The 16,800-nt window shown below is 39.5% G+C and overlaps 2 protein-coding genes across 4 annotated transcripts; one reads left to right on the top strand and one right to left on the bottom strand.

Annotated features, from left to right (window-relative positions):
- Position 1: 1 nt before the first annotated feature.
- brox (BRO1 domain and CAAX motif containing) lies at positions 2-9,224 on the bottom strand. Of its 3 annotated transcripts, none has more exons than XM_076272473.1 (13): positions 9,137-9,224; positions 8,397-8,519; positions 8,045-8,151; positions 7,773-7,869; positions 7,274-7,369; positions 7,105-7,177; positions 6,566-6,671; positions 5,298-5,387; positions 4,400-4,485; positions 4,100-4,181; positions 3,497-3,647; positions 2,622-2,781; positions 2-2,249 (listed from the first exon to the last, which is right to left on the bottom strand). In XM_076272473.1, the coding sequence occupies exons 2-13, from the start codon at positions 8,495-8,497 to the stop codon at positions 2,163-2,165; spliced, it is 1,236 nt and encodes a 411-aa protein (XP_076128588.1). In that variant the 5' UTR covers positions 8,498-8,519; positions 9,137-9,224; the 3' UTR covers positions 2-2,162. The 3 variants fall into 3 exon arrangements, with proteins under 3 accessions (XP_076128588.1, XP_076128587.1, XP_076128589.1); XM_076272472.1 differs by having other exon boundaries at positions 8,397-8,522; positions 9,137-9,190; XM_076272474.1 differs by lacking the exon at positions 9,137-9,224 and adding an exon at positions 8,630-8,902 and having other exon boundaries at positions 8,397-8,522.
- Positions 9,225-9,870: 646 nt separating this feature from the next.
- aida (axin interactor, dorsalization associated) lies at positions 9,871-16,493 on the top strand. The gene is made up of 10 exons (XM_076272475.1): positions 9,871-10,139; positions 12,637-12,703; positions 12,906-12,959; positions 13,057-13,111; positions 13,600-13,663; positions 13,848-13,951; positions 14,798-14,920; positions 15,109-15,231; positions 15,339-15,456; positions 15,596-16,493. The coding sequence occupies exons 1-10, from the start codon at positions 10,033-10,035 to the stop codon at positions 15,690-15,692; spliced, it is 912 nt and encodes a 303-aa protein (XP_076128590.1). The 5' UTR covers positions 9,871-10,032; the 3' UTR covers positions 15,693-16,493.
- Positions 16,494-16,800: the final 307 nt, after the last annotated feature.

The raw sequence follows: 16,800 nt of genomic DNA, 5'->3' as shown, positions 1-16,800 counted from the left end.
ACATGGTTACCATAGGGTTGTTTTAATTCTCACTGAAGTGCATGTTCATTATGGAAACAGATTAATACATGACAATGACTTTAGGGTTAACTTTCATATACAAGCACACCTTATATGTACCATTAAGTGTACCATTACCCATGTTAATGAATGATTTCATTTCGGTACACAGTTACTAAATAAAATTACAATTGAGTATTTCAATACTTACAACCAGAGAAAAAGAAGCTTGTATCTACAGGACGGTTATTGTTTTTATGTTTTATAATACACCTTGACGTCTCCACATGTGTATGTAGGCCACTTTCAATAAGACAACGGTAAAGTGCAAAAAGCTTTGAGAAAAAAAAACCTCCATCACAAAGTTATTGTAATTTTACAACATGTCACATGATGAGACTTGATAACTCAGGCGATACTACTAAGAGTTATAACACAGCAGTTGGAAGCCAACACAAAACTACGGATACTCAGCAGGGAAAATGAATGTTCAGAAAGCCAGTGGCCAGTGGCATACCAGATATCAGGATACCAAAATTATTAAAGCTAGCAAAGCTTTATCTGTTGGCTTGGAAAAAAATATCCAAATGTGTGGAGTTAACATCTTGCAGCTGTGTACAATACAACAATAATGTGTGCAGCAACTTTCATAAAAGACCCTGTGTCACACTGAATATCACATACTTAAATCTCTTTTGATGTGGCTGATTTGTGGAATAATCCAAGAAATTCTCTCATAACTAGGTCATGGGAATTTGCCAGACATTCAGCAAATTTGACCATACCCACGGGCTCTTGGTGGGAGCCATTACAGGCAGAGAGCCCATATCGGGACCAAGCAGCAGACTGACCTCCCCATGACGAGACAGGGGTGGGGGGCATGGCAACACCATGGCAACACCATGCTGGGACAGCCTCCGCGTGCCAACGATGACATGTTTCACCCTGGCGTCCCACACCATGGGCACCCAGTCTGGGGGCCATTTTGAAGAGCCCCTGTGGCCGTATCAAATTTGACTGGGATATTATTGTTCCTCTCGGGATGGGAAACAGCTGGGTCTGTGCTAAACTGCGACCCGAAAAACACAAGCCAGTCCTTGCTCTTGGGCTGCAGCTTGGGGAAATGAATGCTGACGTGACGCGTATGCATCTCGTATGCTGCTTTGAAGGAAGCCTTGGGAAGGGAGATGAATGGTCACATCAAGGTCATTTACAGTAGAGTCCAAGCGAAACGCTAAGCTGCACAGCCAATTTGCATCGCAGACTAAGATTTGTTCAAGAAAAGTTTAACAAAGGACTAGTAGTTGGTGAGTGAGTGTTACATACTTTTTGAAATATAATATATTATACAGATGGGAACCTAGAATGAGAAGGATTTAAATCCTTATGCAGTATTTCACTTGGTCCATAAGTAAACTTAGGCGGGGATCACATTAGCCAGCGGCAAGCGTAACGTAACGCTCAGACCTTAATAAGTTCTCTCGTTCCTATGGTAACACAAGCGGTTTGACAATTGAATACGCTCGCATTGCGGTTTAAAAGTTGAACCAAATTCAACACTCAGCTTGTTCAACGCTAGCGTTATGCCAGCGTTGCCACCGTTCCGCTGCCGAACCATAGAGAACAATAGGAAACCTGCCGCTTGCCGCTGGCTAATGTGATCCCCGCCTTAATGAAATGTGCTCAGTCTTCCAGAGAAGGAGAAGTTATAATAATTGCGCTACATTTCTATTATAATGTATAAAATGAGCTACAATGAAAGAACAAGCCACCTCAAACATTATTGATTATAAATCACTACAAATCAAACTAAACAAATGCATTACAATAATGCATGCAGTCTCGGCATGTGATCGACATTTTAAACTTCCAATTTAATGTTTACTTCCACCATCATGAGTTCTTATGAAACTGTCAAGAACATTCACTCAAAAAAAGTATCAACCTTCCGTAAGTCCCACTCAAGAGGCGGGACTAAATCAGGTCTTCAGATAACTCAAACCAGCAAACATAAGTATTCGGCCTGCCATCGAAACTAAAGCGAGAGGCTTCCTTCACCGTGCAGGGTTTTACTTGCAATGATGCAACCATGACTCCAGTACTGTGGGTTGTGGGGAGTGTGAATGACCTCCTGTGTCTGCTGGGTGAGTTCAGGGATGGGCTTAGGAGATGGTGCAGCCGGTGTCTTTCTGAGGCTTCAGGTCAGGCTCCTTCACCGGCTTCACTTCCTCATCCTGTTTGGACTTGGCCTTCATCAAACACGACAGATACAACGTGTTAAAGGTGCAATACATGGAACAGTATTAGTATGTTAAAGGAAAAAAAGAGAAACGTGTTTTCCTACAGGAATAGGTTTCAAATGGAGTACTTGCACAGCGCATCTTTAAATGGAGAGTTAAAACATCACAAGGGCAATGCCAAAATCAAAACCCAAATAGTTTCAGTTTTGGGCTCTGTAAAACATCTTGCAAGAATTTAAACAGTATTGACACTGTATAAATAAAATCGAATTGAATGAACTTGAAAATAATACCGAAAGGTAATGCATAATGCAACACCTTCGACATGATCTGAACATAAAAAACCTGGACATGCTTTACATTCCTCAAGTGCACAGTTACCTTCTCGTCCTTGGCTCCCTTGGTGAGGTCGAAGGTGGCATAGACCTCCGGGGTGCACTGGTCGCTCACGGGAGGAAGTTCGAAGCCAATGGGCTCAGCCAGGCCATAGCTAGCCTTCAGCTCCAGTGATGGGGCCTCAGCTGGAACCTTGTGGAAATATCTGGGGGGGAAAACCCGAAACATTTAAACCACTAATTTAAATTGTGGGCAAGGTGCAAAGTCAATCAGAAAGCAAAGTTCTTCTGCATGAACTAGAAATATGGTGGGCATGTGGGCAGCTGGTCGCAGACATTTTCAAACATTTTGCCCAGAATTCAAATTAGGGCCCCCTAATCAAAACCTCACATCTGAGTAAAGTTGCTTTCTGGAACTTAAAACCAGAAGAGGAGGAAGATGATGATGATGTAAAAGATGTGAAGTGCAGAACATGACTACGATTATACAGCTCTGGAAAAAATGAAGAGACCACTGCACATTTTTCTGATGTCATCCTAGAGTTGCTAAGTGACATTCGAATTAGTTGACGGTCATATTCCAAATTAAGAGACCAGTGCAAATTTGAATATGACCGTCAACTCATTCGAATGTCACTCAGCAACGGTAGGATGACATCAGAAAAATGTACAGTGGTCTCTTCATTTTTTCACAGAGCTGTAAATGCGATTGCAAATAAGACAAGTCAGAAGCAAGTAGCATCCAAATGAGAAGGCAAAACAAGGGAGGAATAATGTGAGCTCAAGCATAGGAAGCAAGTAGCATCCAAATGAGAAGGCAAAACAAGGGAGGAATATTGTGAGCTCAAGCATAGGAAGCAAGTGAAAGGAGCAGAAGACAAAGCCGACGTCTGTGTCCATGAGCTTGAGGTCTGGACTCACATGAAGCCGTTCTCCCTCTGGCACTTCTCCAGCGTGTTCTTGATGAGGCCTCCGAGCTTCAGGAAGAAGAGCTGCTCGGAGGGCTTAGCTGTGGTGCCGGGGCCCTTGGTCTGACGGTACTCTTTACACAAAGCCTCAGCCTTGGAGTAACCTACAGTACGAGAACAAGGGGTTGCACGCATTACTGAGTTTTTTCTCTCTTCTTGATTTTCTGCTTTGTGATTAAGCCTTTACTTACACTTCTAGTAAGTAAACACATGCTCCACTGCATATTTTCAAAATTGGTGCTATATTATTGACTTTTGTCAGAGAACCGATTTCTGGCCTCATGCCTATGGTACCTGACTGATTTTTTTTTTATTATTGTGTTACATGTTCCAAATGTAAAGCACTTGGAGCTGCATTCTGTGTATGAAAGGTCTTTGTATAAAAGGCCTGTGTATGAAAGATATTAAATCTTTAAGAGATTAGTCATGCGAATTTGTTATTTTATCATCCTGTTTATGTTGTATCTATCTATCTATCTATCTATCTATCTATCTATCTATTGCACAAATAAATGAGAGATTGTAGAGATTTGTCTTCTTGCTGAGATGCACTCACATTTTTCTGCTTCCTGCAGAGACCTTATAGCTTCTCCACACTTGTCACTGGCAAGGAGAGTCTGCCCGTGGTAGCAATATGCCTGCCATGTGAAAGGAAGGGGTGAATGTCAGCATTCAGAATTATGCAGAATCTATGCAAAAACTAACCAAGGGACAGGAAGGAGAAAGACCAAATATACAGCAGGCTAACTGGGTCCACAGTGAAAGATGTGAATCATTTTATGTCAGTTATTTTCTATGGTGTATGTGCATGTGTACATTTATATTTTCTAGATAAGTCATAATATTGTGATCTCACATAGGCCATGTAGAAGTGCTGCTTGAGTTGAAGGTACTTCCTCCACTTGCTACTGTAGTCAGGCTCCAAAGTGTTCAGTGTGTGATCTGTGAAAAAAAAAAAAAACAATAATAAGATTGGAAATTAAGGAATCAAGAAATATTGATTGAATATGATTGTACACTTAAAGGTTGTATCAGTGATGGCAGGTAACGTCACTTCTGTTGATGTTTAAACAAAACAGAGAGCTAGCTCGCTACTCCCTCCCCCTCCCTCTCGTGCAATTGAAACTCTCCTGAACGCGCATCTCGTCGGTTATTGGTTGGAACACTATTTTGCCTTTGAGTGGTTGGCAACACTTGTTGATAACATTTGTTTTTGTGTGCAGATCTCAGAGCCTAGGCTGCCTACAAAGACACGTTTTTTGACAGCCTGCTTATGGGGCGGGCAGCTAGCGGATCGTTAGTAAAGATTGGATGAATGTGATCATTTATGTTTGGGCCTTTTTTGGGCCTGAAATCGCTGATACAGCCTTTAAACCTGCATGAATGCCTTCATGTAAAACATGAAAACCGAAAGGTACACTACTACAGGTCTGATGTACATTACATTAAGATGGTAAAGTCTGTGGCTTAGGTGAGTTGAATCACCCAGTCTATTTAAAGGAGAATTCCGGCGATTTTTCACATACCGGTAGATCTCTGTATCTCAAGGTCACCGAGCACTGTTTATGAGGCCCCATGTTCATGCCACCAGATTGTAGCCCTGTAGCTGCATGGTAGCTCTAGCTGTTGGCTGCAGCAACTCAAGCTAGGCAGTACCGATTGTTTTCTTTTTTTTTCGTACGGACAGTACTCTGTGACTTCGAGAAAAAGAGATTTATGTGAAAAAACGTGAAAAAACCAAAGGGAAACCTCACCAGCCTTCTGATAGAAGTTAGCTGTCTCAAATGCTAAGGATGCGATGAGATTGGCATTATGCTTCAACTCGATGGCTCTGGCAATAGTCACTGCAAAACACAGATGAACAAAACAACATTTGTCATGGTTATGGCTATGTTCCATGTTCCAGCTTCTGAACCCAAACATACATTTTAGGAAAGTACCACACATTAGTTGGACAAACTGGAAAGTACCACACAAGTGTCGGACAAAACAATTACAACTAGAAAATGTAATTTTGAGGAAATTACCAGTGCATGTAAATATAAACATACTGTATATTAACATAAAATGCCAAACAAACTTGTATTTGGAAACAGTTTGCAGGAGTCATAGTTGATAACAACTGACAGTTGAAATGGCTGAACAGTTAAATAGTTGAGTAGTTTAAATAGTTAAATTATTTAATAGTGAATTATTGTTGTGAGGACATTTATTTTGAAACAGTTGTGGGCAGAGGAAATACTAGTCTTAAGAGAGCCAGATTGTATGCTTAAAGCCTGAGACAGAGTATATAGTTTAAAAGTTGAATGTAGATAGTGTAATGGATGTTGATAGACAGAAAGTTGAATGGATGTTGATAGGCAGATTGTTTAATGGATGTTGATAGATAGTTTAATGGGTGGATGAGTGAATGGTTTGAAGAGGATGAATGGATAGAAAGTTGGATGGAATGTGCCTTATATCCTTGTAGAATGGAGAGACACAGAGAGTTGGCCTAGTTAAGCAGAAAGCAGTTGATACAGGTGCAATCAGTTTAACTGGCCCTTTGATGGGTCCTAGTTGAGCAGCTGGAAGTTGATACAGTTGCAAATCAAGTTAATTAGTCTATTGTGATGTCATAGTGCTAATGTAAAGTCTATGGGGAAAAATAAGCTTGTTTTTTGTCAATATCTCAAAAAGTATAAAGTTTACAAAAGTGAAAAATACATTCCTCAAGTGTCCTTTTCAAGACCTACGTTACAAAGTTTGAACGAAGTTTCTACATTAAACGGTTGAAGCTGAATTAGACGCAGAAATTTGGTGGGAAGAAGAAGAAGAAGAAGAAGAAGAAGAAGAAGAAGACTTCGGATAACAGAACAGTGCATTTTCATGCACTGTAATTATCAAGGCAATGCAAGGACAACAGAACGGAGATATCCAGATGCTTCACTCTTTTTGAGCACACCTACAGTAAAGCCACATCTTCTGGAATTCCGTCATTAGACATTTCATGCAAGCGAAAGGGTGGTGAGTATGGATCTACCTTCCTGGGCCTCAGCTTGGCACTGGACGATGTAGGTGTCAATCACCCTGGGCTCCAGATCCCTCCCCTTCTCGGCTGGGGTGATGAGGCGGGGGATGTGGGTCTCCTAAGAGTTGGTGACGGAACCAACACACAACAAAGTCAGGAAGCATATTTGGACATTAGACTTTAAAATAAGTTAAAATTAAGTTTTGCTAAATATTATCATACTGTCTGCCTCTGAATGAGTTTACAGAATGACTTCATGAAATTCCTGTAGTAAGTTTAATATGTGAAGCAGATTAAAAAATGCATAGACATGTGAGAAACTCATATACTGTATCATGCTTTACATTGTTATAGATACATAAAAATCAAAATTGCATTTCATTTGCACCTCTACACAAAATTGTTGATTTTTTAATCTGATAAACCAACTAAACTGCTACATTTATATTATTCTGGTAAGTGATAGATGAACTATAAGTAAATACAACTCTATGGACATAACTGCTGCATTTAACATATTTGCTGTAATTATGAAATTACAAACAAAATACCTTTAGATGTTTGAAAATTCCAGCTGCAACTTTCAGGCTTTTATGAACTATTTTGGCCTCATCCTCCGTAACACTGCCAAAGGTAAGATAATATCATGAATCACAAATACAACAATAACATAAACTTTTTGAAAACTACTCGTCTGTCACTATGGCACAAAAAGCTTACTTCTCTTTGCCTGCCAATCTTGAGGCATACTTGGAGTACCAGACTGCAACGTTGAATCCCATCGAAACCAATTCAAACACTGCATCCTGCTGAGCACTGTGTGATATTGAGCGTATTAACATTATGTCCAACTTAACTTATGTATAACTTGAATCACAGGCATATCAGAATTGTTTATTGCCACGTTTTTATCTAAAACACATCACAGTATGTTATGCAAGTAAACTACATTAGTAGTATTAGGGGCTGTTTATCAAAACCCATTTTAGCATAGCAGTGGATGTAACAAGACGGGTTGGAAAGAGCATTTCTCAATTTCAATGTGTTATGATCTTGACACAGCTGACATGAAACACAGATGGGTTAAAATTGTACATTAAGGGGAGGGGGGGGGGGTAATTTTGGGTTAAAGGCTACATAATTGCTTGTAACGGGGATGAGTAGGCTGTGTGGACTACCAAAAGTGATGCCACTTATAATAACATGCCAAAGATATTACCTCGCAGCGTTGCCTTGTAAAGTATCAGTCCACTTGAAGTTCTGAATGTACCGCAGTTTGTTCTCTTGTGTGGTACCATCCAGATAAGCAATGAACCCTGCATCATTGCCAGCCATTTACCAGCAGCCACAAAAACACATTAGCAACACAAGACATACAGAGGTTTTGGTTAGCAAAGCAGGCATACAAGCTCTCACCCAAGAAGGTGAAGTGACTGCCTTCTTAATTGGCAAGCCTCACATATATACAGCTACAGAACTGGGAGCACTCACCTTGTAATAGAGAGAAGTATGCATCAGTGGCATTCTTCATAATCTCCGGGGTACAGGTGACGTCTGTGAACATCTCTAGAAGTCTTGCCCTGGTTGTTCTCAGGTCACTGAGGACGATAATGACACAGTAAATACCAACGATTTATTTACGCACTAATGCTAAAGCAAGGGTTCTGTAAACCTTGTTTGCAATGTGGTCCATTCATGACCACTTAAACAATGCATTAAGTGTTGACAGGTGTAGCTCACATTCTTAATGATGTTTTTCTTTTTTAATCACTTGACAAATATAATCAGGAACAAAGACAAGATATAATCTAGTCCAAAGGTTGGCATAGCCTACTTCACATACTTGCATATTTTGTTAGCTGCAGGACTCCCAGCAATTCCATACAAATTGAACGAGACTGGTGCTGTGGCTTTCAAAGGATTTCGATGAAACCAGTGGGCCATTTTGACAGTATTACAAACCAAGCTGCTGGAAGAATAGAGGTAAATATGTCAAAAACAGGGGTGGTTTAACTGTAGAGTCAGGTGTTACATTACAGAGAACTATGGCTTAGAAAAACCTGGATATCATATCACCTTTATAATTTAGAAAGGCATTGCTGGAACGACACGACACATTTCCATTTGAGTTAGAAAAAATAGACGAGAACAGACTAAAAGGCAAAAAGGTTAAAGCCAAGTCAGCTGGCAGGGATCTACTAAGCAGTGTGTGGTCAAAAAAGTAATTAGCCAGCTAGCTAATGTTAATTACTACACCGTAACATGACACATTTTATTAGCCTCAGATCTATACCTCAAAACACAGTTAACACTCCGTAAGACTAATATTAACGTTAATTTCTAGCTTCAAGTCAGGATAAAAAGCATCGTTACGTAAGCATCAAAAGTGGCAGGAACGGAATGTGTAACTAGCAAGCTAGCTAACATCAGTTAAAGGTTGGCTAATGTAAACAAGTCTCGAAGCAAGCGTTTCACCAAAAAATAGCGACGCAGTACAAAGTAGCAACAGTGATATATCTCAGATCAAAAGCGTCAGGCACAAATTCTATGTCAGCTTTATATCAGACAAAAGACCTGTCAAACCTTAGATCTCTAAATTGTAGCTCCTGATAATTCAATACAGGAAATAAAACAATGAATAAAAAATGTATCTTCCTGTACTACGTTCTGTGACGTACCATTGATTCCTATTGGTCGTTTGCTAACATTACGTAATGCGCTAACTCTTTGATTGGATAAGCACATGTGCGTTACCACTGATATAATCGCCCATTTCCTGCAGTTGTATTTGTAGTTCTTGGTTCACTTTGGAATATGCCACATACATACCTAAATGAATGTGGTCTGTCTGGGTGATGTGTATCCCTGATTAAGTTGTAGATGTTCCAAGCAAACCCGTGACAACATCAAAAAAGTATTTTAAGAATTCAAGACTATGCCTAGAACATTCATGTCATATCTTCACTACCACATTATCTCCTAGTGAGAAAAAAACAGACACAAATCAGTAGCCTATAGAGCTACTGAATGTTGTCAATTTTATATTATACTGTGAAAGCACACAGTAACTTGATAGTCGCACAGCCACATTGAGCGGGTGTGGCACATACAATTCTTAAACCAGTTAAACTTAAGTGTCCATCTGCTTAATTGCACGATTTACTCTGTATATGAAAATTATGGTTTATTTTCACTTTATTTGTGTGTACCTTATAGGCGACGTGTTAATAGTATCCCACTGTAAAGGACTGCCCACTAAACAGTATAGGCCCTATGCTCCAAGGGGCAGGACTTCCTTTCTCTACGAATGCGGTTTGGATGCACCAGCAGAAGGGCTTGGTCCGTGTGGAGGGTAGCACCGGTCTATCTGTGAGCTTGTAGTCAGCTAGCTACCTGGGAAACAGACGATGCAGGGTGGGAAATAGTATCTCGCCGGCAATGTTAACCTGAAACGTTTTGTGCATCACCACTACGGGAAAATGTCCGATGTCACCAAGATCATCCAGAAATGGCACGCAAGTTTCAAAAAAGGCACGGACTTTGATTCGTGGGGACAGTTAGTTGAGGCAATTGATGAATATCACATGTAAGTTGCAAAAATAACCTTTTATAATTAATTATCATTACAGCGGGCGGTAGAGTCGTAGGAATAGGCTGTTACACAAATGAAGGTTGATCGGGTTTTCATTTTTTATGTTGCTGTGCTATCAAGTTGAATTATATAGGCTACCCAATGAAGGGCTATCTCTACGTGGACAACGCACACTAACGTGTTGATATCACTACTCCAATGCGTAAACACAGACAAAGTAGTAGCCTAGGCATGCATGCTATGTTTTAATGCGAGGCCGTACCTGCATGTATACGGTTATAACCGTTGCGCTTTACCAAACTGAGGGTGCTGTACGATCTCGCCTGTTGTGAAAATGTTGTGATATTTCGGTATCCAGGCCTCTCTAAAACTATCCAAAGTCGGTGCATTCCGCAAGTTATGGACTCTCTCAATTTGCTAAAACGAAATTAGGCGCCACACCCTCTCATTGGTATGGGTGGAACTTTAGTTCACATGTCAGATGTCATGTCATGTTGGTCATCCGTCTTATGTTTGTTTGTTTCTTGTTGTTGTTTTCTCACTGACTAGTCATTGGAAAACACGCATTGTTTGAAATTTCACGGGAAGCTTTGTTTTACATTGCCTAAACAAGGACTTTAGGCTGTTGTGTTGCGTAGGCTACTCTCTTGTAAAATATTTTATCACCAGTAGGTGGCGAAGGAGGACCAACAGAGTCAGAGTCGTAGAACAGAGTGACTAGCTGTAACTGCTGCGGAACTTGCATAGGCTATACAATTAATGTATGTGATAATCTATCTGTAAGATACACTGTATTCTTGGCTTTGTCCTGCGTTTCATGAATGCATGTTTTTTTCTATTGCGTGGACATTTTATGGATTGACTTGTGCTTTTTCGTTAATGGCAACTGATTATTTCCAGAATTGTATGCTTTGTCAGAATAAAACAAACCCTTATCAGGTACAAAAGGGGTTTCCACCTCAATGTGACTGATAAGGCATGTTGGTAGTCTGCTTATTTGGTGTTAGGACAAATGTGATGTGCCTATTTTAAGAAATATTACAACCCCAAAACAGAAAGTTGGGACGTTGTGTAAAATGTGAATAAAAACAGAACTTAATAATCTGCAAATCTCTTAAACTCATATTTAGTTGCAAAAAGGACACAGACAACACATCAAATGCTGAAGATCACAAATTTGACTATTTCATGGAAAATATGTTAATTTTGAATTTGATACCAGCAATATACCAGCAATATGTTTCAAAAAAAGTTTGGACAGAAATAACAAAATGCTGAAAAAGTTGTGTAATGATAAAGAAAACAAAAGGAGGAATGTTTCACAACTAATTAGGGTAACTGGCAACAAGATTGGGTATGAAAAAGAGCATCACAGAGAGGCAAGGTATCTTAGAAGTAACGATGTAGGTGTATTCATCACTCTGTGTAAACTTGTGTGCACAAATTAAGTATTGTGAAGTATTTGGGGAGTTAATCATCTACAGGACATACTATTATTAAAACATTCAGAGATCCAGAGATATCTTTGCAAACAAGGGAAAGAGCTAAAAAACAAATTGTATGGCTGTGGTCTTTTGGACCTCAGATGGCACTGCATCAACACCAGACCTGTTTCCAGACCTGTCTGGGCTCAGGAAAACCTGATAACCATTGTCTGTGTGCTCAGTTTGATACTCAATTCAAAAACTGCAGCCAAAATTGTATTGAGACATACAGAAAATAGGAGGAGAGGGCCTATCCAAGTATCCAACCTATACAACTTGTTTTAGTGCTCAGTCCAAAACCCAACATCTATGACCGTGTGGAGGAGCATTAGTGCCTACAGCATGGGCATCTTGCACATTTGGCAAAGCACACTCATTTCTGAATGATGTATACAGGTTTTGAGCAACATACTATATCCAGGCAATGTCTTCTCCAGGGAAGACCTTGAATATTTCAGAACCACAACGCCAAATTAAATTCTGCACATATTTAAACAATATTTTTCCATATATAGCCCAGGTGCTAAAATGGTCTGTCTGCAGTCCAGATTTGTAAAATTAGGTGCATAATGGAATGGAAAACATGACAAAGAATACCTTATACTGTTGAGCAACTGAAATCCTATATCGGGGAGTAATGGGACAACATTTCATTCTTAAAACTCTCCTCAGTTCCTAAACATTTACAGAATTTTGGTGAAGCAGCACAGTGGTAAACATTCCCTGTATCAACTTTTTTTTAAACATGTTGCTGGCATCAAATTCAAAATGAACATATGTTTTCAATGAAATAGTCAAAATTTTCAGCACAGGGTTTACAAGACTTATTTTATCACATTATGTTTTTATTTGCATTTTACATAATGTCCCAACATATTCTGATTTGGGGTTGTATTTATTTTGTAATGTAAGGCTATGAAACAATATCTCTCTTGACCCCATAACGTGTGTAATGATATGTGTAACCCACAAGTTAACACATTCACTCTTATAATGTCTTTTTGTAGACTTGCAAGGCAATTACAGAAAGAAGTTCAGTCAACCAATTCACACGACTTTTCAGAGGATCAAAAGGTTTGGCTTTTTTTATTCCCTAAATGTATCTCTGCAGGTATAGTTTTGTGGAGAAAGATTTGAGCCATGTGAAGGGAAATAAGAAAGATATAAGCCTAATATTACTAAGTTTCCATGTACTGACAAATAGAACACCTTTTAGGTTTTCTTGAATAAGTCAACATATTGAAACTGTAACCTTGACTCATGTCTTTCTTGACAGAAAACAATTGGAAAATTATCAACATGTCTAGAAATGCGATGTGCTTCTCTACAGGTATGTACATTGATGGTCAGACCTTCCTGTCAAGTATATTTGAGGTTTTGATGGCCTAGAGTGTTAAGTGTCAATACCTATGTCCAAATGTGTTTAGAATGCACAGTCCGAAGAGGAATTCAAATTGGAGGACCTAAAGAAACTGGAACCCAGTAAGTGAATGCATGTAATCTAGGGATGTAATGGTACACAAAAATGACAGTTCGATGGGTTTATTTTCGGTACAGTAAGCCTGTTTATACTGCTAACCTAAAATGTACTGACAATGTTGCTGATGCACAACGGCAATAGCATTTTTAAAAGGTGTCAGAAAAAAAAAGTTTTTGACATTAATTAACTAAACTGACTTATGATCTGCCACTTAATATGTTTGTGTAAGTACTCAAATTTGAAACATGGTCCGCAAACAAAAAAGCCTACTGTTGATTACTGTTAAGGACTGCATTTGGTACATGTGTACCTAACGTCCTGTACCTAAACGGTTCAGTATGAATACGTGTGTCTTTACTCCCCTAATGTAAACTTATCATTCCTAGCAATCAATGTATCATAAGCTAGATGGATTGGTAAGGCTGAAATAAGACTGAAACACATGCTGGGTTTTGTTATCTGTTTTTGTAATCTGTTATTTCTGTTTCAGTCATAAAGAACATTCTCACGCACAACAAAGATTTTCCTTTCGATGTACAGCCAGTGCCTTTAAGGTAAATGTTGAGCAAATTCAAATTCGATCTAGTCCCAAATCTCTATGATGTTTGTTAATAAAGTTGCTTTGTTTTATATTCTCGATTGGAAACAAATTACACATGACATCTTTATACATCTGAGGCCAGTGAAAGAAGTCAAAAACAAGCCTAATAGCTGTTGTGTTGCTGTTTTGACTGGCAGAAAAATCCTTGCTCCAGGAGAGGAGGAGAATCTGGAGTTGGAGGAGGAAGAGGACACTGCCGCTGGGGCTGGGTCACCAGAGTCCTTTCCTTCCAGAGTGCCCGGTAGGCTCATCATGCAAACATACACTCTTAAAATGAATGTGTTGAAAACAACACAACTTGCCATGTTTTTAACACATCTCTGTGTCCAGATGGGGACAACACAGTTTGTGTTGTTTCGTTTTTTTTATTATTTGTTACACAAAATGTGTTGAAAATAACACAAATTGCATTGTTTTTTTTAACACATCTCTGTGTCCAGATAGGGGAAACACATTCATTTTAAGAGTGTATATGCATGACCCTTCTGGGACTTGCTCTTCAGTAGCCCTGTATTGTACCGCAAAATGTCTTTTTGCAAGTAACACCTGTGCTAGTGTCAAGAAATATGTGAAGTGAAATTTAGACTGTGACTTTTTTGCCTCCGGTTTGGGGAAGCTGACCCCATATATTCAGACCTCCTTATGTATGAAGCAACTCTGCCTGTCTTGATGCAAGAGGACTGCAACAGCTTGTTGGCTTCACTATCCAGAAAACCACCCTATGAGTGGTTATTAAGCTTTTAAGAGTGGTGTCTTGTCTTAAACAGCCTTTGCCAAATACCTGTGTTGACAAAGGATGATAACTGCTGCTGTTGTCAATGGTGTTCTGTGTCCATTTCATGAGCCTCTTTTCCTCCTCTTCATCGCTGTCGTCGTCCTCCTCCTCCTCTTTGTTGGTGATATGCATGGCTTCATTACTCTTGTCTTCGCTGCCTGCCATTCACAGCTATGCAAGGTATGCCCATGTGAATTCAGCTGGAATGGCCTTCTGCCATTATTGTGGTTAACATGCTGTTACTGACATAAACAGATGGCTCTGAAGTGCTTTAGGGAAGAAATGAAAGTGCCTTTTAACATTTCTGCACAGGCACTCTGCTGCCGCGGTTACCGTCGGAGCCTGGGATGACACTACTCACATTAAAAATCGAGAAGATCGGGCTGAAGGATGCAGGGCAGTGCATTGACCCCTATATGACCGTCAGTGTAAAAGGTACAACCATGCACCCAGAATAGGAATGTGCATATCGCAACATGATATATGCAATGTGAAAATAACACATGCAATGTTTATGTGAATGTGAGATACAGATCATATCGATCATCATTTAGGTAATGTGAAAAGAACACACTGTACTTGCATGCAGTGGGCTGTTTTGAAAGTTGCTTTTTCTTCTGCAGATCTGAATGGTGTTGATGTGAACCCAGTCCAAGACACGCCAGTTGCTACTCGGAAGGAGGACACCTATATTCACTTCAACATAGATGTTGAGATCCAAAAACACGTTGAAAAACTACCAAAAGGTGAGAAATCATATACATCTCTTGCAGAATTCCCAGAATTCTGTATAGAAAATGTATGACCTGGAGAGACATTTTGAATGTGTCAAGATATACTTTTATGATTTTAGGGGCAGCTATCTTCTTTGAATTCAAGCACTACAAACCCAAGAAAAGGTTCACCAGCACAAAGTGTTTTGCCTTTATGGAAATGGACGAGATTAAACCTGGCCCCATTGTGATCGAGTTGTGAGTATTGATTTTACCCTCTATGTTGAATGTTCGGTCTACAAGATTGGTGCTTTTAACTGAGCACCTTGAACGCAAGCAGTACACAAACATCAACGAAAATCCATTAATTTCTTCTCTGACTTCATTCAACGACCAGGTACAAGAAGCCAACTGACTTCAAAAGGAAGAAACTCCATCTCTTGACGAAGAAACCACTCTACCTTCACCTCCATCAAACTTTGCACAAGGACTGAGCTCCGGCAAAGGAGCATGTGGGACATCAAATAGCATATCAACACGCCCACAACATGGAAATGGTTTTCAACAAAACACCGACAAGTTTTTTTATTTTGGTTCATCACCTCCAATCTCAGCAATACGATATCTACTGTTTCACAGACAGCTCTGCAAGACAAAGGGCCCAGAAACGAAGTCGCAGACAGATGCAACAAACTTGACTTGTGGTCGAATTTTGGTTTTCATCGTTGTCGCATGTCCTCTGAAAAAAAAAAAAAGATGTTAAGTCATCTTAGCAACCACTTCCATCTCAGTAGTCTTCCTTGTGCACTCCTTAGAAGAACTCGAGGTTGTTGTGTTTGCGAGAATAAAATGAAGTTGAACGTATCTAGTACTTTCTTTGAGAGTTCAAAGAGAGCCATGGCATTTTTGAAAGAAAAAAAAAAGATGTCATTTTGCATCAAAGGGCTTGAGGGTCTGCATGAAACTAAAATGGGTATACTTTTTGTTTAACTATTAATGTGCCGTTTCTACCATATGAAGTGGTTAACCCCAAATCTTTAATCATGCTGTCCATATCCGTGTTGTCTTACTTGACGTTTGATTTTAGATTTTATTTTTGTAATATCAGAAATACAAGGCTAATGGCTGACTCTGCTAATGTTCGGTGCATCTGATTGTGTGTGTGTGTGTGTGTGTGTTTGAGTGATGTGTTCATCTGCACGGATGGTCCAGAATGTTGTTGTTTGGCAGAGAGGCTTGATGACCGTTGACTATTTACACTGCTTTCATTTCTAATAAATGACAATGCTGCTTGACCCTTTCGGTTGCCTTCAAGTAAGAATTGCAAACACTGGTAAGCACATTAGTCAAATAAGGAGACAAAACCGATATATGTTACAGCAGAGATCGCTACTGTTACACTTATTTGCAATGCATTTGAAATGTTCCGTCTTTATTTAAAGGTAAAAAAAATACATTATTCTTAGTTTCCTTTATTCCTGAATTACCAAAAAGATAGCAACTGGAGCCTTCACAGGTTATATTTTAATGTACAAAAATCTGTTCTATAAAACACCCCCAATCAGCACACTCCAAAGAAAGGACTCGCATGCTAAAATGCTT

Source organism: Alosa pseudoharengus, unplaced genomic scaffold, assembly GCF_046254945.1.
Source record: "Alosa pseudoharengus isolate Yale_2024_CS ecotype anadromous, Long Island Sound unplaced genomic scaffold, YU_APseudo_1.1 YU_APseudo_1.1_scf_7, whole genome shotgun sequence".
Lineage (NCBI taxonomy): Eukaryota > Metazoa > Chordata > Actinopteri > Clupeiformes > Clupeidae > Alosa > Alosa pseudoharengus.
The sequence above is the reverse complement of the archived record's forward strand: the minus strand, read 5'-3'. Positions and strand labels throughout refer to the sequence as shown.